The sequence below is a fragment of the Neopsephotus bourkii genome, unplaced genomic scaffold (genome assembly GCF_033783945.1).
Source record: "Neopsephotus bourkii isolate Nb327-2 ecotype Australia unplaced genomic scaffold, CSIRO-AGI_Nbou_v1 NB_1824, whole genome shotgun sequence".
Taxonomy (NCBI): Eukaryota; Metazoa; Chordata; class Aves; order Psittaciformes; family Psittacidae; genus Neopsephotus; species Neopsephotus bourkii.
In genome coordinates this window covers 1918-25372 of record NW_026902297.1, presented here as the reverse complement: position 1 = coordinate 25372, position 23455 = coordinate 1918, and the positions used below count along the sequence as shown (strand labels likewise).

The 23455-nt window shown below is 41.4% G+C and overlaps 1 protein-coding gene across 3 annotated transcripts; it reads right to left on the bottom strand.

The window, feature by feature from the left end:
- Positions 1–417: 417 nt before the first annotated feature.
- Positions 418–22806, bottom strand: LOC133206929 (carbonic anhydrase 5B, mitochondrial-like). 3 transcript variants are annotated; one of them, XM_061343262.1, is made up of 7 exons: positions 22494–22801; positions 12710–12907; positions 7706–7824; positions 5890–5985; positions 5661–5723; positions 3653–3808; positions 418–790 (listed from the first exon to the last, which is right to left on the bottom strand). In XM_061343262.1, the coding sequence occupies exons 1-7, from the start codon at positions 22621–22623 to the stop codon at positions 611–613; spliced, it is 942 nt and encodes a 313-aa protein (XP_061199246.1). In that variant the 5' UTR covers positions 22624–22801; the 3' UTR covers positions 418–610. The 3 variants fall into 3 exon arrangements, with proteins under 3 accessions (XP_061199246.1, XP_061199247.1, XP_061199248.1); XM_061343263.1 differs by lacking the exon at positions 22494–22801 and adding an exon at positions 14298–14511; XM_061343264.1 differs by lacking the exon at positions 5661–5723 and having other exon boundaries at positions 22494–22806.
- Positions 22807–23455: the final 649 nt, after the last annotated feature.

The window sequence follows — 23455 nt, the reverse complement described above, 5'->3', positions numbered from 1 at the left end:
AGGTCCCCTTCTGAAGGCCAGCACAGCACTCAGGGGTATCAGCCACTCCTCCCCATGGCAGCACTCTATCCCTCCATCCAAACCACTGGTGAGCAAGCTGAACGATATTGGTCCCAGTACTGACCCTTGGGGGACACTGCTAGTTATAGGTCCCCAATTAGACTTTGTGCCACTGATCACAAACCTAATACTTTTCACTTCTTCACGCTTCCTGCTTGACTACATGTTTTTAGTTGGGATTACTGATTTGTGCAAGTCACTTGAAAGAGCACTTAAAGAAAGACAGAGCAATTCAGAAAAGAGGCAGAACAATTCAGAAAAGATCTCCTGCCCTTATTCTTCCTTTAGCTGTCAATACTTCCTTACTGATTCCTGTTTTAAAGCAAGTCAATTTGTTACAGGTTAATATTACTTCTTAAAAAAAAAGAAAGCAAAACTAAAAAACTCCACAGCTTCTCTACTGAAAGTCAAATGGCACTTAGCAGAACTGAAGCTGGCTGTCTGGCTGTGGAACTGTTGTGACATATACTGAAGAAAAAGGAAAAATAATTGAAAAAATAAGTCTGTTATAACCAGGTACTGCAGTCTGGACTGACATTTCATGGGCCATCTATGGCCTCATCTGCTCGGCATGGTCCTTGGGCTGCTCTTCAGCATTCAAGAGATGCCTGCTTTGGAAGGATGAACGGACGGTTCGGTTCATTAATGGCTGAAGAGGGCGAAAGTTGTCTACCATTCTCTTTTCTTCTTCACCATCTGAAGTAAAGAGCAGCATCCGAAACGCCTCCAGCTGAGAATGAGAAATGTCCGGTTTTGTGACTTTACTAACTGGAGAGTTATTGAAGTTCACGACAAAACACAATCATTCATGCTTGGGTAACAAAATCAAAGGTATTATTACATTTGCATTCTGAGAAGTTTTTACCACAGACCTGTGGCACTTCTTTGTCACCTGCTGGTAAAGATATACCATCAGCCATACCAGTGCAGAAGATGAACTGTCAGTCATCTGCTATCTTTAGGCAAACTAAATCTGAAATGTGGCACATCTGAGATGAAACTGACTTCCAGAGATGGAACATATGCTGTCTTTAAATAAACCTCTCCAACCTTCTTAATTTACACCTTTTCTGGAGTTCTTTTAGCTTATACTGACGTGCGTATGCTGGCGCCCAGAAGAAATGGAAGCTCAGTAAGCAACAACCTACGTAGCTGTTATACTCACGGGTTTCTAATTGGGGATTAAAATGAAGTATGCAGCAGGTCAGGCTTTAATGCTCACAAGGGCATTACAATGTCAAGTAAACTATAAGCCTTTCTACGCCATAAAAGAACAAGAGTGAAAAAGAACCATGGAACAAAAATAAAAAGAAAAAAAAAGAACAGAAATGAAAAAAGTTTCAATTGAAAATAATAATGCTCCATTATGCATTCAGTTCTCTGCTCTGTTAACAGTCCTCAGTTTGTCCTGTCCTGTTCCTTTATGTAGACTAAAATATTAAGATCACATACATGACTATTCTTCAGAGTTTTAGCTTGGACCATGACTCTCCATACAAAATTGTATCAACCCCCCCCCCAGTAAGTTCACAATTTGCCTCATGTCATTGCACTTAACAATTGCTAACCAAAGCCTCAAAAATTAGAGACAATCATAGAATAGTTAGGGTTGGAAAGGACCTCAGGATCATCCAGTTCCAACCCCCCCCCCCCCATGAGCAGGTACACCTTACACTAAACCATGTCACACAAGGCTCTGTCCAACCTGGCCTTGAACACCACCAGGGATGGAGTATCCACAACTTCTCTGGGCAACCCATTCCAGTGCCTCACCACCCTCACAGTAAAGAACTTGTACCTTATATCCAACCTAATCTTCCCCTGTTTAAGTTTGAACCCGTTACCCCTTGTCCTGTCACTACAGTCCCTTATGAAGAGTCCCTCCCCAGCATCCTTATAGGCCCCCTTCAGATACTGGAAGGCTGCTATGAGGTCACCATGCAGCCTTCTCTTCTCCAGGCTGAACAGCTCCAACTTTCTCAGTCTGTCTTCATATGGGAGGTGCTCCAGCCCCTGATCATCCTCGTGGCTCTCCTCTGGACTTGTTCCAACAGTTCCATGTCCTTCCTATGTTGAGGACACCAGAACTGCACACAATACTCCAAGTGGGGTCTCACAGGAGCAGAGTAGAGGGGCAGGATCACCTCCTTCGACCTGCTGGTCACGCTCCTTTTGATGCAGCCCAGGACACGGTTGGCTTTCTGGGCTGCGAGTGCACACTGGAGCTGGCTCATGTTCAGTTTCTCATTGATCAACAACCCCATGTCCTTCTCCACAGGGCTGCTCTGAATCTATTCTCTGCCCAACCTGTAGCTGTGACTGGGATTGCTCTGACTCAGGTGTAGGACCTTGCACTTGGCATAGGTAAACTTCATAAGGTTGGCATCAGCCCACCTCACAAGCGTGGCAAAGTCCCTCTGGATGGCGTCCCTTCTATCCAGCCTATCAACCAAACCACACAGCTTGGTGCCATCGGCAAACTTGCTGAGGGTGCACTGAATCCCGTTGAGATTGCACACATAATTCTCAGTGCCTCTTAAACCATTAAATAACAGTAGATTTTTGGGGGTTGTTAATTTTTAGTTGCTTCGCAACAATCTCCAAGACTTGTTCTATGCTGTAATGCCCTTCCAATTACCGCACAACTCTGAACAGACAAAAAAAATCCTGAAAACTTCCAACAAAACCCACAAAAGTAGTAGAATTCCAATGAGTCCTCCTTCTGATCATTTTCTACGTGTCCCTACATCTACTTCATACCAAGGAATACCATCACATTGAAACATGAAGTAGTGAAATTAAAAGCAACAGAAGGCCTATGGTGTCAAGTTAGGGTTAGTCTAAGGACGGGCAATTGTAAACAAACTTTTACACTTGAAATAACTTCCGTAATACAAACGTTTCCTGAAAAATTTGTCTGTCCATTTTAAAAAGGAATTAAAAAAAAAAAAGGGGGGGAATTCAAGGATGGTATAGCCAAATATATTGAAAACATGTCCAAAAGGCAAAGGAGAAAATCCAGTGGAAACTCACTATGGCCATCAGAATGGCATGTGAGCCACCCACCCACCATCACTTCTGTATTTTCAGACATCACACAAGAGAAGAACAGCAGATGAGCTCTTGCAGTCTTCACAAGATTCCTGTGCAAATGCACAACATGACTATCGAGAACACGTACACAAGGTCAGATTTTGGAATTTCAGAAAACATGTCCTTTCTTCTCACTCCCTACCATAAAAAGAGCTGCAACCTGGTAAGGAAAGCAAACAGAGTGACAACAAATAACCTTCAAAGTTTTTAACGGGCAGCTTCCACCATAAGGCATTGCTTATCACTGATCAAGATAAAAGTATTGGAAAGCTGGAGAAGTATCTTCAACTGCTTACTAGAGAGATCTTAAGTCTTTCAATATCAGCTGCTGTTTATGTCAGGATTCCTATTCAAATACTGGGTGTGAAGCAGCCACCAATCTCTGTATTCATAGAGAATTACTGGTACTGGTAAGCAACTACTTCTGTGCACCTTGCCCTCCATGGCAGGGAGGTAAAAAGGTATATGGTACGATTTGAAATGTAAGCATGAGATTTACCTGATTCTCATCAACCTCTATGGGCTGCTTCTTAATAATCCATGTGACTGATTCAGTAAGTGGGGGAGTAGTCAAAGAGCCCGCATAGGTCCAATAATCAGGGCATGAAGGTATCAAGCAGGAGGGATCGAAGACATCAAACTCGATAACAGTGTCCTAATCCAAGAAAAAAAAAATTAAAAGTTGTATTTTGAGGCAAAAAAAGAAACTTAAAAATATTAAATGATTCAAAACAATATTAAATACTGTACATGTTATGTATGCATATGCAAAAATAGGTATTGTGACTATTAATAATTATCTAATAACATAATAATTTAAACCCCCATAAACTTGTGCAAAATTGGTAAGCTGGGTTTGAGGTGCTAGAGGCAGCTACTGAGTAGACAAAATTTAAGTATTTATGTTGTCCCCACAAGCCATTAGGAATTCAGGGCAGAAGAACAAGGAGTGCAAAGGAACAACTGACTGTGTCTCTGTGGGAGCTAGAAGCAAACAAGAAAAAGAATAAAAGAATAAATGATGGAATAAGTTCAGGTTGCTCTGCCAGATACGCTTAATAGACTGCAAACAATAGTGCCTTTTTCACCACATGATTTTAGGCAGCTGGATAAAGGAGAATGACTGAAGTTTTACTGAAATCATATCAAGTATTCATGTCTCCACATTCACCTCCACAAGTGAGACACCAGACAGCAGGAGCTTCAGAGCCCATGATTTCCTACTTGAATGTTTTACTTCTGAGATACTTCCAGGATATACAGGCAATGCAGAAAGGGAAGACTGTGACAGGTTTTATCAGTTTCCCATTGAGAATGAAAAAATACTACAGTATAGGATTTTTCAACAATAGGGTGTTGGACAAGAGATTTTAGATGGGACCTTTCACCCTGCATGTGAGAGGAAGATGCAAATACATCAGAATGGGTATTATCTGACCTTCCTCCTCCTAAGCTGGGTAATGTTCCTCATTGTTTTGTCCTTAAGGCAGTGATAACTAGGGAACAAAGGTTTTCATACATTTCAAACCAAGTGCTGATGAGTTGCTGGGTGATCCTTTGGGAATTAGATCCCTTTTGGAGCAGCCCACATGCGTCTTGAAGAGCATTATATTTGATATTGTATTTTTCTTTTAAAGACCTTGGCTTTAGTTTCTTTCAAACTCGCATGCTGTAAAATACTATATTCTCATCATGGGCATAGGTCTTTTAAGCCCAGAACTGACTTGTTTGGCATTTATCTGGCAGAATTTTATGTCACTGCCATAAATATTCGGTTTATTTGGATTTTGGAAAATCCTTCCTGAGATAAATAATGGCACAGCGACTTCAACTGGATGCACTTACAAGCCAGCAAAATTCTTGATGTGTATTTTCAACGTGTGCTTTCAAAAACGCACGGGCCCCTGGAAGAGCATGAGCTGCTACTGAGCACTTACAGAGACGCAGCGCTCCCTCTCCTGGCAGAATCAGAAATCAGCTGTGAAGAAAGAGTGCCATTCCCCTTTGCAGAAAACTTAAGAGCGTTTAAAATAAGCAAACAATAATCTCCTCAAACGCCAGACAAAAATCAGAAAGCCTTAATTCCACAAGAAATAGACTACTGCTTTACACAGCACAGCAAATTCTTTCCAGTTAAATGACATATAAAAACTAATCCAAGGGCACCTGCTTTCATGGAAGTGGAAGGGCAGGCATCAGTGAAGCGTCAGTGAGGGCCAGCGTTAAACATGTGCCTGCCATTCTAAGGAGATAAAATCTGAGGAGCATAATTTCTTAAAACAAGAGTTTGGAAAGCTTAAAGTGTACAATTCTTCCTTAAAAATTAGCTTTCCTCCCACCTCAGGACAGTAAACAATTTATCCAAGGTGACAATCAGGCCCCCTACTGACATTTAAGGAAGAAAGCCTTTACTACTACTGCTTTGCTCTTCTCAAAGTACTCTTTATGTTTAATGATTGCATTAGCTATGTTGAGTGACAACGGGTGGGACACTTAAAAATACTTACTTTGTGTTTAACTGCTGGCAAGGCATCAACCAGTGTCTGCAGCCCTTCATGATGTGCTCCTAGCTGCAGAAGACAGATAGGAGTTAGAGAATCATTAAGCTGACATTCTACATATCTACCTTAACCAGTATTTCTTGAAAACAACAACAATCTAGAGGTATTTAGTCCTAAATTGGTCTTAACAAAATAAAAAGGCATTGTTATAGCTTATTACACAAAGTGAAATTACCTTTAAAAACACTCCAATAACAGCCAAGCCGTTACCTTCCATTACAGCTTCTTCAAATGTTGGGTACACAACAGCATTCCAGTGTACTAAATGCAACTGAAATATAAATGAATGAGAAATTAACACGTGCACAGAACACAGCAATGGCATCAAGAAACTCTACTCTTTGGTCCTTGGCAATTTGAGACACTGCAGTGAACTACCTCAGAACTCATAGAGCACAAAAACGAGAACCAAAGTGGTGTTTGGAAAGAATGTGGGTTTTTTTATTTGTTATTTTTGTTTGTTGGTTGGGTTTTTTTGTTATTTTTGGTTGTTGGGTTTTTTTCTTTCTTTTTTAAATAATAGCCAAAGACCCGTAAACCGCACTTCACAAATATGAAAGGGATTTTGTCTGTGGGAGACTAATTATAGGAAGGCTAGTTAAAAGCACAAAAAAGGCTTAGTATACCTGAAACTGAAAGACACTCATTTCTTAACAAGAATGGTACAGAGCATGCTACTCTGCTAAAGAACACTTTCATGCACATAATAAGCCATTACTTACAGTCCAATGCAAGAACTCCATTAAGGGGTTTTGTCTATTGAACAGATACCCAGAACCAGCCTCAGAAGCTGGGGACGGTAACTTGCTGTTAACAAATACCTTGGCATAATTCTGAACACATTCACAGAAGAGAAACACCTTCTCAAAAATCACCATTTTTCAAAATTCATCTTTGGCATATTACTGTGTTTATATCTGTCGTATTTTCCTCTCTGAGCAACTATATTCATCCCCACTGGCTCCGTCCTTTTTATTGGCTCTCTTTCTGCCTCAGTAGTTACTTACTCACAAAAGTTGTGCTGCTCTAATGATTGCTTAGGAGTTGAAAACACAAATAAAGTGTTAATGGTAACTGCTATATTACCGTAGAACTCTGCTGTATGTTATTCTAGCACCTTAAAAAACACATAAAAAACTGTTGATAACTGGAAATAACCTTTAACATTAGCTGAGGCTCTGTCTACACAAGACAATTGTATACATGGAAAGCAGGATTAGGCCTTTTGATTTACAGGTATGGGGGAGACAAATAATCTTTCATTTTCTCTTTAAATATGTATTTTTAAAAGAGTATTCGGTATGTGCTTCGTATCTCTGGAAGCATTTAGTAATGGTTGTGATTTTAAAGCAGTAAGGATTGAAGATTTGAGGCCCACTACAGACAGCAGCTGAGATGCAGGGCATTCACTGTACTCCCAAGAAAATGTGAACTTGCAGCTTATGGCAGAGCTCAGAGGTAAAGCACCTACATTCTTTTTATTGAGATCTGAGCTTGCACACCTACCTCAGTAATTGCTGCCCACCTGATCTGCATCACATCAGCTAGGATGTGGGAGTTCATTAAGACCCAATTGCATCCTCAGTCTGCTTTCCGTTTCATCCTTTTCTCCTTTAAAAGGGGGAAGGCCAAGCAGAGTTGTGCTACTCCATCCCTACAGAGCTGGAATATCAATGATAATTCACTGTCTGCCATTGGCTTGTCCAGCAGCTACCCCCAGGGCCATTCAGGGAGAAGAAAACATTAACTGAAACTTTCAGTAATGGGGCCAATGTTCAATTTTAAGACTGTGTTCTCCAGAAAACAGAGTGAATGTGAACTTACTAATAAAATGGTGGATGAGCTCTGGCACCTATCAGGTCTGACCTTTAACAGTAAGCTTTAATGCTTAAGACTCGGAATTTTGTAGCATGCGGTACAGTCACAGACAGCCTGACACCTAGCCTCCAGTCCCCACAAGCATTTGCATTGTTCAGCATTTTATCTCATACCTCTGCTGGGTAAAATTTGCAGTCAACTGTGTGCTCTGAACCCCAGTCATTTATAGCTCCCCAATGGAAGTGGAACTGCTTTAGCCTGTATTGGTTTTCCAAGGGACCTCCATCAATTACTAAAAACCAAAACAAGACACACATATTAATAAACATGATTTAGAATTGTCCAGACAACTAACACAGCAAGATCTTCCTTGAAATAAACTTGCTCAGTAAAAAGGTCAGGTGGAGCAATTTGCCTTAACTGGAACAGTCCCCTAATGCTTGGCTACTTGTACACTTTACTTTGATACAACAAAGTTGTACAAGCAAACACACCACTGTTTCCCCTGCAGTATGAATCAACCACATCAAACTGAAGATAAGCTAAATAGTCTCCTCATCCATCTCCCCTCAAGGGAATTTTCTCCCCCATTCACATCCAGTTTGGCAGTGATGATTACACGATATGATCTATCCTCTTTGAGCAGGCATATGAGAACTGCCTTATCCCAAAGAAAAATGTCTAATGACAAAGCAATTAATACATCTACTAAATGACATCCCAGCAAAGCCTCAGCACCTATGAAAAACACTGAAATTTTCCATGACAAGCCTTCAAAAATCAAGTTTTGCCAGAAAAATCAGTACACTGTGTCAAACATTCAATTCTGCTGTTCTTCAAGTTACAAAAGCCCAAATATACTATTTTGCTTCAATACAACTTTCAGCTTCATAACCAATGTTAAAGGTTTTCTGCACAGCCAGAAATGTATTAATATTTTGCCTACTGTGAACTGTTCAAGCTACACTCCATAAAGTATCTATGCACAAGATTCTGAGTTTCTGGAAGCTTTAATGCACTTTTTAGCCAAGAGTACAGGTAAGCATTGAGTCTGCTCTCCTGATTTCAGAAGGCCTCTCATCATTTTGCAAATACATGAATTAAAAACTCTAGGCATAGTCTTTCTATGTACTATTGGGTTTTACTCATTTCTTCCTAATCAAGCCAGGAACATGCTGCAAAGCCTTCTTCCTAGTTACTACAGGACAGCACCTGGTAAATGAGAGACCATAATTACTTCCAAAGGGCTAACAACAAATATGCAGCTGTAAAGTCCCACTTGCTGATTTTCACTTAACTGTGTATCATGGTTAAATTTTACAGCAGACCACTGTATAAAGTACATAATCTCACACTATTTGAGAAGAAGTTAATCACTTTAATGCTAAGGCAAAAACAATGAAGCTATTAAGAACTTTTCTTGTTTCTTTTTTTTTTGTGTGTGTGTTTGGTTGTTTTTTGGTTGTTTTTTTTTGGGGGGGGGGGGTGTTGTCGTGGTTTAAGCCCTGTTGGCAAGTCAGCCATGCAGTTTCTCTCTCCCCCCTCCTCTTTCTTTCCTTTGCCCCCACCCCAGCTCCCAGAGGGATGGGGAGAACTGAAAGAATGTACCTGCCACGGGTTGAGGTAAGAACAGTCCAGTAACTAAGGTATAACACAAACCACTGCTACTACCACCAATAATTATAAGGGAAATAACAAGGGAAGAGAATACGATACCACCTGCCAAAACGAGCACAACTGAGCAGTGAGTGCCCTTCTGGGTAACTCCCAGTTACATCCCGGGCATGACGTGCTGTGGTATGGAATACCTCTGTGGCTAGTTTGGGTCAGGTGTCCTGTCTCTGCTTCCTCCTGGCTTCGCCTCCTCCCTGGCAGAGCATGAGGCTCACAAAGTCCTTGGCCAGACCAAACATTTGAGCAATAACTAAAAACATCAGTGTTATCAGTGCTGTTCCCAGGCCAAAAGTCAACAACACAGTGCTGCACCAGCTACTACGAAAGAGAAAAAATGATTGCTACTGCTGAACCCAGGTCAGGTGTTTTTGTTTTTTGGGTTTTATTTAATGAAAACCAGCCAGTATTTTTGGAATTCTAACTAAGTAGGCCTGTTTGTGATAAAAGAGTAAGCTAATGTCAATTAATTGACATTTATTTCATCTGCTGCTGCTGAGCCTTTAGCAGAAGTGCAATACTGACCATCACTGAAAAATCACAATACAGAAACGTAACTTAAAGGGATAGGATGAAGATGTGGCCCACTGCAAAGTCCTTCAGAATTAGAAGTCTCTGTGCACTAAGACTACCCATTCCTGATTTTGTGAGGATGCCAACCCACAAGCAACTACATTCATGTTAATAATCATGTTTACTTGAATGTTTGCCTCGTGAGTAAAGTTAGGCACAGGGGACCCCTGTAGAAAATCAGGTTCCTGTAGTGGACACCAGAAAGTGACAGGAAACAAACAGGAATTTACAGTCCCTTTACAAACATTTTTTCCCATTTCATTTCTTCTCAATTCACCAGTTTTGAAAATTTCAAAACAAAACAGAAGTCTAATGGAACTCTAACAACAATCAGCAGAAATAATCACATCAGCTTTTTACTGTAACCCTGGATCTGTTTGTCTCATTTCCTTGCAGCAGATGGCATTTGTGCACACAGACAGGACCACACTCAGTACATACCTTTCCCAAACCCTCTTTTCTTCTCCATCTTCCTGATCTGCTCATAATCAAACACCTCATGGCAGCACTACCTTCATTTTTTGCCCAAGTCTTGATTTGCCTCATCTCAGGAGTTGGGCATTTTTGTCTATCTTGGATGCATACTTCATTTTGTGTTTTTCATCTTCTGTTTCAATTTTGTTGCTTTTCTTTATTCCTATGCTTCCTTCTCTGGATTTCTATTATTGTTAGACAGAAGCTGGCAGAAAGAAAAATCAGAAATAGCAAGTAAAGACAGAAAAGACAGAGGAGAGTGGTAGGCACTTGAAAACCTGGTCATTTATACAGCAACATCTGTTCTTTCTCTGTCATTTTGCAGTCCTGTCACCTGTCACTGATCATTTCATGTCATCCTCCACTAGCTATCATCACCCTTCACTGACTTCAGTTCGAGGGAGATGATGGTGATAAGCCAGCCATTCAGAAAGAGGCAGCAAGAATGCTTACACTTAAATCTTTACCTCAAATGTTCAGTCTTACAGATGAAGCAATGAAAGGACAAGGGGTAATGGGTACAAATTGGAACACAAGAGGTTCCACTTAAACCTGAGAAGAAACTTCTTCTCAGTGAGGGTGACGGAACACTGGAACAGGCTGCCCAGGGAGGTTGTGGAATCTCCTTCTTTGGAGACATTCAAAACCCGCCTGGACACGTTCCTGTGTAACCTTATCTAGGTGTTCCTGCTCTGGCAGGGGGATTGGACGATGATCTTTTGAGGTCCCTTCCAATCTCTAACATACTGTGATACTGTGAAGTGGGTAAGATTTTTCAGAGCTGTAATGCGCTCCAATTAGCCAGGCTCTGAAAGGCCAGCACCCCTCTGGCTGACAGTCCTGAGGCTTGCCTCTATGTCACAAAACACTGTCTCTGTGCATTTAAACACTGTGTATTTGTTAACTTCTGCAGGCAATTCCCCTCCATTACATCAGTCCTGGCAGGGAAAACAAAGAAATAAACAAAACAAAGGAACTTTGCTATCCATCAAACTGCAAACCATTACACTTCGGGAATGCATCCTCAACAGATACTGGGATATGGCTATATCAAGTAAAAGACTGTTAAATTTAAAAAGACTGTTAAGTTAAAGAAAACCAACCTAAAGTTAGTTAAAATCAATGATGAGCTAACAAGTGATGTCTCCATCTTAGTCTCTCCTCTGACCTACCTCACTTAATGCAGTAGCAGTTTGTACTGTAAAAACCACAAGAGCAATACTTGATTTCTTCATACATACAACAGCACTCGAATGAACAAGGGCAAGAATACTCTCTGGTTGGAAACAAGTATTCTGAGTGAACAGCCATAAACAAGAAAACAAAAAAAACCCAAATATCACACAAGCCTCAAAGCTCCATGCATTCCACCACTACCATTTTTGCTGTATTGTTTCATCAGCCTCTTTCAAAACATCAACCAAAAATACTGGTATTGTACAGACAAAGCACGCTGAAAGCTTCCCTCCCAAGAGCATTACTAAATCCCTTATGAAGTTTCCAGCATCTCTCATGGTAAGCAGCCACCTTATAAACAGTTCTAATCAAACAGGTTCAAACTTCCCCCAAGTCCCCCAATTTTTCCTTCCAGGACAAGTGATCAACATGAATCGTGTGCTTCACAATATCCCTGACCAACTGCAACCAGTTCACCTACCTTTACTTCTTTATACACACGAGCAATATCTTTTGGTAAAGTCAACTTTTAAAAGGAACAATGGACACAAACATCTGGAAATTGGTAGAATTCTCTCCATTTTAAGTCGCTTCACTCTGCTGAGCATTAAAAGAAGATGTAGCTGCTCAGGTCAGAATGCTTATTCACAGTAAATTACTGGAATGCATAATTTGATTTTTCATGCATGAACTCCTGCTTATGCTAAAATTAACAGGAACACATGCACCTTCTGTTCCCTATGGTAGCAACTTAGTATTACTCAATTTTCCAAGAGCTTATTGAGATAAGTGTGTATGCTTTCCAAACTTAAGTAACTTTGTTACCGGTTATTTCAAATGCATTAAATATATCTGTTAACACTGCAAAAGAGATAAGTGGCAGATTAGTATTTAAAATTTTATATACTTCACTATTTAATAAAGTGTAATATGGAATCTCATTTAAAATTAAGTAGATACATACAACTGAAGCTTGACTCATGTAGCAAAGCTGTGATATTACGAGACCTAATAAAAAAGGTAGGGGATTAAGGCTTGTGCAATGTGAGTAACTCTTAACCTGCAACACAGGGTTTGTGCAGGGTTCATGGTAGTACATACTTAGTAAGAGTAAGGCCTGCATAGAACTTTTGCATTACAGTTCCCACCACTGTAAATGCTAAAACATTCTTTCACTATACATTCATTTCCAACACTTCTCCTGAGGTTTTACAACTTGCAAGTATTTCTCCTCTCTAAGCATTAATAAAGACATTAAACAGATTTTTCTGAGTTTTTCTTACTTGATTTATCAGTAGAATCATCAAACTCAACCAGGAATGAATAGCCGTTGTTCCAGATGTGAAGACAGGTTGTTGGGTCATAGCTGATTTTCAGAGGCTTCAGGAAGGGGTCATAAACACTGTCTCTCCACTGGATATTGATAGGAGACTGTCGGGTGCCTCCAGGAATTGTAAGCGGACTCTGCCAGAGTGGATGCACTGGAAGATGATGAAGAGAGTCAGGCTCTAATGCACAATACAGAACTTCCAACTGAATACCTCAGGACTTTTTGGCAAGGGAAGATGCTTTGGCATATTGGCTCCAAAAGCTAATTCAAGTCAGCTGATGCACAGAAAAGTAAAAACAATAACACATTCCAGTTGCATGACTCAAAGCCACACAGGGAAGTGCAGTAATCTGACATACAACTGTGTTGATGACACCTTACTGCATTTGCAAAGTGCTTTTCAAAGAAATTCTGTCCCCTTATTTCCCAGAAAACTCTTCTTTTACAGCAGATTGATTTTAAAGTGGCTTCTGCTTTATAACTTTGCCTGACTCTCAGCACACCACTTCAGCTTTCTTCATACACCAGTACCATCAATTGACGTCAGCCTGCGCCAGACGCAGGACAACTCAGATGAGAAAGCAAAAATACCCCCTTGAAGGTGCTCGTCTTTCGCCTACATGTGCTTACAGGTTACACCACTGCTGAGGGTGTAGCGCCCTGAAGCAGCCATGCCCATATTGACCAAGGCTGTTTTATACAATCAGGACCTGCAGCTGATCCCACACCTGTAAAACTCCAAACTACACATTTTGAGGGCTGCTTGGATACAGCTGCATGAATACAGCTTCTGCAGGATTTTATTCTATTTCAAAGCAGAATCAAGATCCGTGTGGATGGGGAGCACTTGTTCACCTACTGCCCCACACTGATGAAACACCAGTAAAGGGTTTTTGTGCTATGCCCACTCACTGAACCCAAACTGGAGAGGCTTTCAGGCACTGCATTACTGCCTACTTCATTACCTACAACCGCTTGTGGTCTTTTGCAAGGGGAAAATAAAAGCAAATTAAATATTTTAACAAACCTCTCACATAAGGGGTGGCTAAACACCCCCCCCCCCCCTTCGGTCTCCTCAGCCAGGAGCAAACTTTATCGGCCCGCAAAAGGCCACTACACACAGGTAAGGCAAACAAAATAGTCCCCAGAAGTGCCTCACATCCCCGTTACTGTTACTGCCATTTCCTCAGGTTTTGCGGAGGACCGGCCACTGACAAAGCCAACCCGAAGTTGGTGTCTCCGCCTCATCCAAACTTTCGAGGCATCGGCAGCCCCCTCGGGACCAGGAAGCGACCGAGGAACATGGTCGCTGCCCATGCCCGAGCGCTGGGCAACCCGACGGGGCTCAGCGCGGTGGGCAGGAGGCGATGAACCGGGCGGGGAGAGCAAGGGGAGCGGGGGGACACCGTGCTCCCCTCAGCAGGCGGGAGCTGCTCCGCTCGAGGGGCGAGGACAGCGCGGGCCTGAGGGAGCCACGCGGCCCCCCTGAGGGAAGCGGCTCCCCCCTGAGGGCAGGGGCTCGGGAGGGCCGTAGCACTCACGGACGTCTCGCAGGCGGTAGGAGCAGCAGGCGCCCAGGCTGCATCGTCGCGTCCCCCGCCGTGAGACGGCGGCCACCCAAGCGCGGCGAAGCAGCGGCAGCATCGCTGAGGAGACCGCGGAGCAGCCGGGTGCCACCGCCCACCACAGCCCGGCCCAGAGCGGCGCAGCCCTTTCCGGGCCGGCCCCCGGCCGCTGCAATCCCCTCAGGGGAGCGGGCGGTGTCGCTGGCAGAGGGGAGACGGTGCGGGCGGCGGGGACCCGGCGGCTGCTTCTCCTTCAGAGGCGGGGACTGGGTTCCACCGGCATTTTACCAGTGATAACGCTATGGAGGAGATAGTACATCTCTGTGTGAGTGTGTTCGCCATTTCCCGTGGTCAGGCTGATCCCTGTGCCTGACTCACCTCAAAAATGCGTTTGCCCTGAGGGTGACAGCGACACAGCTTGCTTGCGCACCTCAGTGGGAGTTAGCTTTTATTCTTGTCTAGTTAGTTTTACTCAAGCAGGTTTTGGTTTCACCCTGCTGGAGGTGGGCTGGAGCGCGATCCCTCTCCCCCAGGGATACGGGTGTCCCTGTCCAAACTGCACACGGGAAAGCTGGGGAAGGTTAACATGACAGCCATTTTACCCAACTGCATCTGCCCCAAAGGCTGGAGGCCGAAACAGGCCCACCCCAGGATGGTTAAAAGGAGCAGATTCAACTGGGATTTGTGTGAAACCGCTTGAGGCAGGTGGATGAAACAGGTTAAAACCTTGGTTACTCCTTGCCCCTTTTTCTCTGTTACAGTTCCCAGTGAGGAACACAAAGGAAAGCCTGTAGAAGAGGACTGAGTGAAAGTGCAGAGATGGAAGTCCTCAGTTTTGCTGTGGCTGTTGAGCAGCCAGGAGCAAACACCACACCTCAGCTCCTGGCCTTCATCTGGCCACCTCCGGTGAATCCTGTTTCTTGGTTACTTTCTTAAAATCACTTTGCACATTTGCATTTACCCTCGGGGGGTGTTTTAGGGTGAGTACTTCTGAATTTTCATGAGGAACCTGATGTAGCACTGAGAATGTTCTGTTGAAGTGGGGATAAGACTAAATACAGTCAACAAAGAAGTGATTGCTCTAGTTTACAACGTTTTGTAAGAAGTTTCCATTGCATTCACAGTATAATGTATGTAGAGTACTCCTGAGTTGAGTAAGAGGTTGAAATCTGGCAAGTGATTGGCAATTAGCGGCTACATGATGAGAAAACAGATCATTAGATGTGCAAACAGCTTGTAATCTCAGGATGTTTTACAGAATCATAGAGTCATGGAATAGTCAGAGTTGGAAAGGACCTCGAGATCATCCAGTTCCAACCCCCATGCCATGGGCAGGGACACCTCACACTAAACCATGTCACCCAAGTCTTTGTCCAGCCTGGCCTTGAACACTGCCAGGGATGGAGCATTCACAACCTCCCTGGGCAACTCATTCCAGTGCCTCACCACCCTAACAGTAAAGAACTTCCTCCTTATATCCAGTCTAAACTTCCCCTGTTTAAGTTTGAACCCATTACCCCTTGTCCTACCACTACAGTCCCTGATGGAAGAGTCCCTCTCCACCATCCCTATAGCCCCCCTTCAGATACTGGAAGGCTGCTCTGAGGTCTCCACGCAGCTTCTCCTCTCCAGGCTGAACAGCCCCAACTTTCTCAGCCTATCTTCATAGGGGTTTGAATTTAATTTACTTCTTCCTTGCCAACACAGACCTTCTTTAAAGCACAGACCTTTTTTGTATATCAGGATTCAGTTGCAAACATGAACTGTGGTTTGAGTCTCAATGTTTTTCAGGATGGCTAATGTATTATCTTCAACATAACAGTTTCCTGTAACTTGAAGAGAAAGGTACTTGGTGAAACTGAAAACAGTTGCTGCCCGTAAATGCAATTTTGCATTCAGGGTTAATTACAGTTTAATAGCCAATTGATCATGGTTGGGCAACCGTATTTAGTACAGGTCAGACCTGTCTGTTGCTGAAGCTACTTATGAGCAACAGGTAGCTCCTGGTCGTGAGGACAGCTCATAATGAGCTTCATGCTTCTAATTGCAGCAGGAAGCCCAGATGTAGCTTCAGGTATTGTAATATTCAGTATAAAGAGATACTGGGTTTTATTCTTATCTACCAGGGCAAGAATGACATTCCTTCACATTCCATTCTTCCATGATGTGTCCTCTAAATATAACTAATAATCTCTGGCAGTTTAGAAATCACATCTACTAAATTAATGTATGTGTGCCCTGTATCATAGTATAGGTGCTTACTGTTGCAGAGCATAACCTGGCTTCTGCACAACTATCACTTTTGTCTGTGTTAAAAGCAGTTGACACAAAAAAAAAAAAAGCCTCAAAATCCACTACTTTATGGCATTAAGACAGACAAACTTTGTAAAGCTTTTACGAATTAGATCCTGCAAGCTTTTGAAAATGCGAAGTTTCTTATAGAGCTACTAAAGTGAGCAGAATGAGTCATTTCTTGTGTGTTGAACAGCACAACCACAGGAAAGTTCTTAGGCTTGCGGAAACAATGGGCTGTTCTGGTGCAGAACTAAAAGAAAAATAACTTTGACCTGAACATTTTTGTTTCCCTTCTGAATCATTCACAGAATCTCCATCCAGTTTTTACATGTACACGCTATTTAAGTAAAACTTCAGCATTTGATGAAAAAAAAAACCTTTTCTTCTCTAGGGGGTTAAAGAAACCACTTCAAAATATGTGCTCAGTGGCATTGGGATGGTTTGTTTTGGAAACTGCAGACAGAAAGGCAAAAACTACCTCTGCAAAAGGAAACCAAAGCTCTATACTTTCTGCACAGTCCTCAGCTAGCATGGCCAAAATCTTTTCTCGACCACTGCAGATACACAGTGTCTCCTTGGCCATGTCCCAGCTAGAGGTGGTTTATGCAAGAGAGAGACATGGCTCTCAAGCAGCAAGCTGGGGGGAACAATGGCAGCCAGAATTACAGTCTCTCTGTTGTTCTCATGTTTTTCCAAAATTGCTGCATTTCTGGACCATTTGGGAGGTTTTAGCTACATTCTCTCGTTCCTGAATGAGAAAGTTTTCTGTGTATAGGGAACACCAGAACCAGAAATCTGGCAATTGGCCTTCTGGATGAGTGATGCAGAATCTGAGTAGAAAGAGAAATAGAAACTGCATCTATTAGGTCTGTTTTCAAATGTGCAAATTTTAAATAAAAAGAAAAAAACAAAAAAGGTGAGAATTTATTAGTGTGCAGTTTGCACCCTTTGCTTTTACGCGCACCTCATTTGCAATCAGCTCACTGAGGAAGGTTCTAGTTACCGTTTACCTTTTTACATGCCATATCCATGGCATTGTCTGAACAGTTCAGTAAATACTGTAATATAACAAGCATGAGCAAAATGTGAGTCACTCATGAAGAGAGATCTGCCACAAACAGACCTATCTGTGCTTGATTTATTTTATTTAAAATCTTCCAGACAGACACAGTGATGCTCCATTTAATTTTATAGTGTTTGAAGGCTTCTTACACTTGCACTGTGTGTTTTTCTCCTTACCACTCCCAGCTGAAGTAGATGTATAGAGCCACCCAAATAGTCCAAATCTTTATAATTATTTTCTATAATTAATTGCAGCTGTGGTCTGTTTGGCATAATTGTTAAAAAGTTCATTTAGCACTGATACAAGTCTCAAAAGCTTTGGAGTGGGAATCAAGATCCAGATGAAAATGTGGGTTGTGTATAAGATTACTGGATTAGCATTAATTTATAACACAATCTCCAAGAAAATATTTTGAAGGCCACAGTTTGATGGTAAAAATCCAAAATAAATTGAGTTAAACGAAAAGTTTTACTGCCAGTTTGCACTGTTGTAAACTTGATTTAAAGAGACAAAATATTTTTCAACGTTTCATTTTTAATTTACCTTTAGGAATCCTGGGGAGGAGAGAGTTCTCATGTATGGGTTACAGAATCAGAAGAAAGAGTATGAAAATTGGTGGTTGTCAAGTAAGAATGAGGGGTACTCAGCTTCAGGGGATTCCAGTCTTTATGGGTTTAATCTTTAAAAAGAAAAGGAAAAAAGTCCCAACTTGTTGAATGAAGCATTTTGGTTTGTTTACACAGGGACTTTCAAACAACCTTCACCCAGCTCTGAAGTAAAAGAGGGAGGACAGCATGGTGGACAGCGTTCCTACTTGAAGGAAGTGCATTTTTGTCCTAAGGTGACCAGGGGCACTTTCCATAGCAACACATTCTGAATTTGAAAAATAAACCCAAACATATAACTGAAACTCAATAGAGAACCATTTCAAACTTTAGAAGACTGAGGCTCTGCTTTAGTCACTTGGATTTAATATTACAGAGGAAATCCAAAATAGGTTGATTTCTTTGAAGCTTTTTAGTATGAATCAAGATTTTGGAGGATAACAGTGATGGCTGGCTGAGGTCCATTGTGACAAGGTGTTGAAAGTTCAGTTGAATTGATGTCAGATTTGGACTGTGATTTAGGCCAGCTTATTGATAAACAGTCCAGTGCTTTTTATCAAATGGATGTAACTGACAGAGTACTCTAAGCTCTACAGAAAAGCACAGCAGATTGTGAAATGCTGAGCTTTTCTCTGCTTCCAGAATGTTTGGCAGCGATAGGAGGCTGGATGAGAAGGCAGTGGCTGAGGCTAAGTCCAGATAAGAAGGAGGTGATTCCAGTTGGCAAGGTAAAGCAAACAGAGGCTTTATCTTTTCTGTATAAAAACGTTTGCTGAAATTATGCATGCAGACTTAGTAGCTCAGCATGGAAAGGGCTTAGAAGATCTCTCATGGACAATTTGTGTAGTTTCTGCAGTTGTATGTGCAGTCCTGGAGATGGCACACCTGGATTGTGTTATTTCTGTACTTCTACAATAATTAAAAACCAAAACCTGAAGGATTCTGCTTTTCTTGTAACTTCTAAAAGGCTAAGAAAAGAAAAAGAGAAAAATACATTGAGCTCTGTTTTAGCAACAACTGCTTGGGTGTTCTATAATCTTAAAATCCCTATGAAGAGCATTTCCAGCAACTCTCTCTATTGTATTAAAAGGTGCCTGAAACCACTGCCTCCATGGTACAACATACTACAGAGCTTAGTACAGACATCCTCTGTGGTAGTCTATGTCACTAGAAATTCATACATATATGCCATGGTTCTCAGCAATGTTTTCACAGTTCTTTGTTAGTGAAGTGCAGAAATATGCTTTTGTCTTTGTGAGGAGACAAGAGGAATCCAGAAAAGGCACTAGAAAGTATCAGTCTTTGAACTGTTTAATTTATATCCTCTAAGCAAACATCTTGAGTTAACTGCTGAGTGAAAGCATCACCACACAGATCGGCGAGAGACTGCTTCTGTGTGTGGGAAGGGTGAGGGGAGAAAGGAGATGAAGTTTGGGAAAATGGTGAACTTCATATTGCAGACATTACCCAAGAAATCTACAGTCCAGTTTTCCCATTTCTTTGATCAAGTTTTTGTCACCAAAAGGGTTTTTTGTGAATAGCTGAATTTAATTGAATGTGCTTTTTGCTCTGAATGGATGTTGTGCACAGGGTCTAGCCAGCAGATGGAGGAACCTACAGGCTGGCTTATTCAGAGCTGGTGTCTGTTCACTGGCAGCTGAAACCAGCCATTCCAAAGATAGCATTTTCCTGAATCAGTTTGTTTTGGCATTTCCTGCATGAATGTCATGGAATAAAGGAAGATTTAAGTAATAAATAGCATCTGTCTTGAACTCAAAACAGGAAAAAATAAATTGAAAAGAGTAAAAAAAGATGGATACCAATTGCAGTTAATTTAAACAGCAATGGTTTTATAATGGAACAGCCTTGTATGATCTCTTCCTGGAAATCTTGCTACCGTGAAGTGAGTTTCAGTTTCTCAGTACAGTTACCCAGGGACAAGTGTCCATAGCAAAAAATACATCATTAACCCCTTACTGGAAACCAGTGAGCCATGGGTAACCGTAAAGTAATTACTTTCTCCATCCTGTGTGGAGTTCTATGGATCGTGGTATTTCTCCAGTTTACCTTCTTACTCCACTGAACATTTCAAATAATTTTCCTAGATCAGTAATTTCACTGATGAAACAGGAATGTAACACTTAACTGTAATACATTCCATTCCTTGAGTTTTTAATTCTATAGGCTATAAAGCTTAGTAGCATATTAAAACTGAGCAAGGAGCAGAATTAGGAACTGTCTAGAGGGATCCTGTGCTGCTGATTCATGGTTTGAATACTTTTTTAATGAAAGATGTTCATTCATATTGTCTTGTGTGGCTTCTGAAATTGGAAATTGTTGGACTCACAATGAATACTCGCTTGCAATCTTCATGTCTTCAAGTATAAAAACACTGAATAAATAATGAATAAAAATACAGAGTCATGACAGAACTTTTAAACCACAATTACAGTGGATTATCTGGATTTCCCCTCTGAAGCAGTAATTCATATCCCTGCACATGATGAGCCGTATTGTATGAGCCCCAACACTATACTCACTGGCACAGCTTTTGGTTTTAGCTGTTGAATTTCCAGAGCTGAAAAAGTCTGCTGATAAATTGCAGCTAAAGGAGTGATAAAGAGATTGCTTCTGACTGTTAGAATACGTCTCTCATATGCACATGTTCTTATGTGGAGGGGATGCACAGTTGTACAGACTAATTAACACAATTAATATGAATTTGTTAGGAAAGCTGCTATTTTATAAGGCTGAATCATAGTTTTTCTAAACATTACTGTACTGCTTTTCTTTGAATAGATGAACAGTGTGTTTTTCCTTGTCTTAATGGGAAAAAATGAAGTTGTTTGGTGGTGTTCAAGGCCAGGTTGGACAGAGCTTGGGGTGGGTGACATTGTTTAGTGGGAGGTGTCTGTGCCCATGGCAGGGGGGTTGGAACTGGATGATCTTAAGGTCCTTTCCAACCCTAACTATTCTATTATTCTGTGATTCTAAGTTTCTGAGCATGCTTATAAAGAAAAAAGGAAAGGAAGTACAAGTTTAAGAGACTTTCCAGCTGTACTACGAAAGCACAGAAAAGGGGAAAACGGGGTCAGGGATGCATCTGTGATCATTTAAATATTGCATTAGGAATTAAGCTCCTTCATGTGGTTGTTTCTCTAATAAAACAACTCAATGCTAATATTGCTTCTAGAATGAGGCATCTTCTAGATTATTGAGAAGGCATCTTTTAAAAATGAAGGTATAAATAAAAAAAAATAAGGAACTGCTATATTAACAAGTATTAGTAGATGGAAGTACCCATTCTGGTTTAAGGTTTCAGGATACAATTTGCATTTTCTATTCTAAGTAACAAGAAAAGAAAAAGAATATTTAGTCTAAGAACTCTGAAAAACTTTGCAAACACTGTATCTTTATAAGACCTATTCTGACTTACTTCTGACGTGCTAAGTGGCAGGGAAGCTTGCATGCTGTGTACTACATAAAGCTTCCATGTCTAGGAGTATCTAAAACACTGTGCACACTGAACTTGGCAGCCAATCTACCAGGTTTTTTGAAATGCTAGTCACTCAGTGGCAGAAAGAATTTGGCGTAGTCTTGAAAATGGATTTCCAAGTGTAAGGCTATTAAACACCGAAAGCTTCTGAATATTTCTTCCAGCTTTCAATATAAACAAAGCCTTGTGCTTGTCTCCATTCTGCTTTGCTTTATATCTGCCACAAAACCATCTCTTTTCTCATCAGTTAAGTAAATACAAAATTTGTTGTTTGATAGTTTAAATAGAAGGAAATCACATCTCAGTATTCAAGGAAGGATCTGGCTGTTCTTTGGGAAAAGTAACTGCTAAATACATTGATGGGGGGGAAATTAGGAAACAAAAGGATTCCTAGATGTAAAAAATTACTCTTTACTATTGCTCCAGCTGACATTATCTGCACATGAGCAAGTAGACACACAATCTCTGGCTGGCACCAGCTTATATTTAAATAAATTAATCAGTGTTTTAAATAACTAAATCTTTGACATCTTCTAGTAGTATCCTGCATCTCAGGAAGTGATTCATTGCAGTTATCCTGTACACCACATTTGGAGAGTTTCGTGGCTTACACTTTTCAAAATTAACGACTGCAGTGTCTATTAAATTCAGAACCCGTCAATCAATTTGCTGTAGGTAGCCAGCACTATTTCAATAAAATGAAGCACACTTACATGCACCAGTCCTGTTTTTATGAGTGGAGGTGGCCAGGCTGCAGAGTCGTGCTGGCACTGCTGCTGGACTACAGATAGTTTTCAGCTGCTTGTAGAAACGCACCAGGGTATTTGTCTTCAAACTATTCATTGCTATCACTTTGGCACTTCAAATCTTCTGTTCGTCAAACAGCCAGAGGAGCTTTTCAGAGTCCAGTGACCTATCAACACAAAGCAGAGAGAAAAAATCCTGCAGATACACAGCTTCAAGATAACTGGAGGGTCTCCAGACTGATTTATAACAAATTCTGTGAGCACCCTTTCCTGGTTGGAGACGTGGAACTGACAAGTAGTTAATTTTCAACTTGTCCCTAGGCTGCCTTCTGCATTGGCTCTGTATTTTGTTGGAGGACTGGCTAGTTGATGATTATTCTACATATGCTCTCCAGCTTTTTTCTTATCTGGCTTGATGAGCAACTAAAGTGTTACAGAAACCACTCTTTTGTATGCAAGGAGAGGTTTCTTATCATGTCTTCATGCATACATGCTTTGAATTGAACAGCTGTGTATCTGAATACAGATAGCTAAGAACTGCCGTCATTAACAGCTGCAATTCAGAGGACTGGTGACTGCTGAGACTGAGGAATTCACAGAAATCTAGTAGATCTATAAGGCTTGCCCACAGAATAGGAAGAGCAGCCTCCTGCAGAGGAGTATTTTAGCTCTAAGCACGTGACACAGCATCACTGCAGCCTCAAGGTGAGGAATTTGTTCCTCTGAACTATCCCATATCCCATAAGAGGGATATTTTTGTATAGACTAGAAATAGGAACGGGCATAAGGAACCCTAATTACTCTTCCTACTCACACACCCCTCTGACCCAGGTGAAGTATTCTTTTTCCCAGTGGGGAGAACATATTGAGACGTTTTCATGACCTATGTTTCTTAGGGATGAAAGCATGAAGAATGTTACTCTTTTACT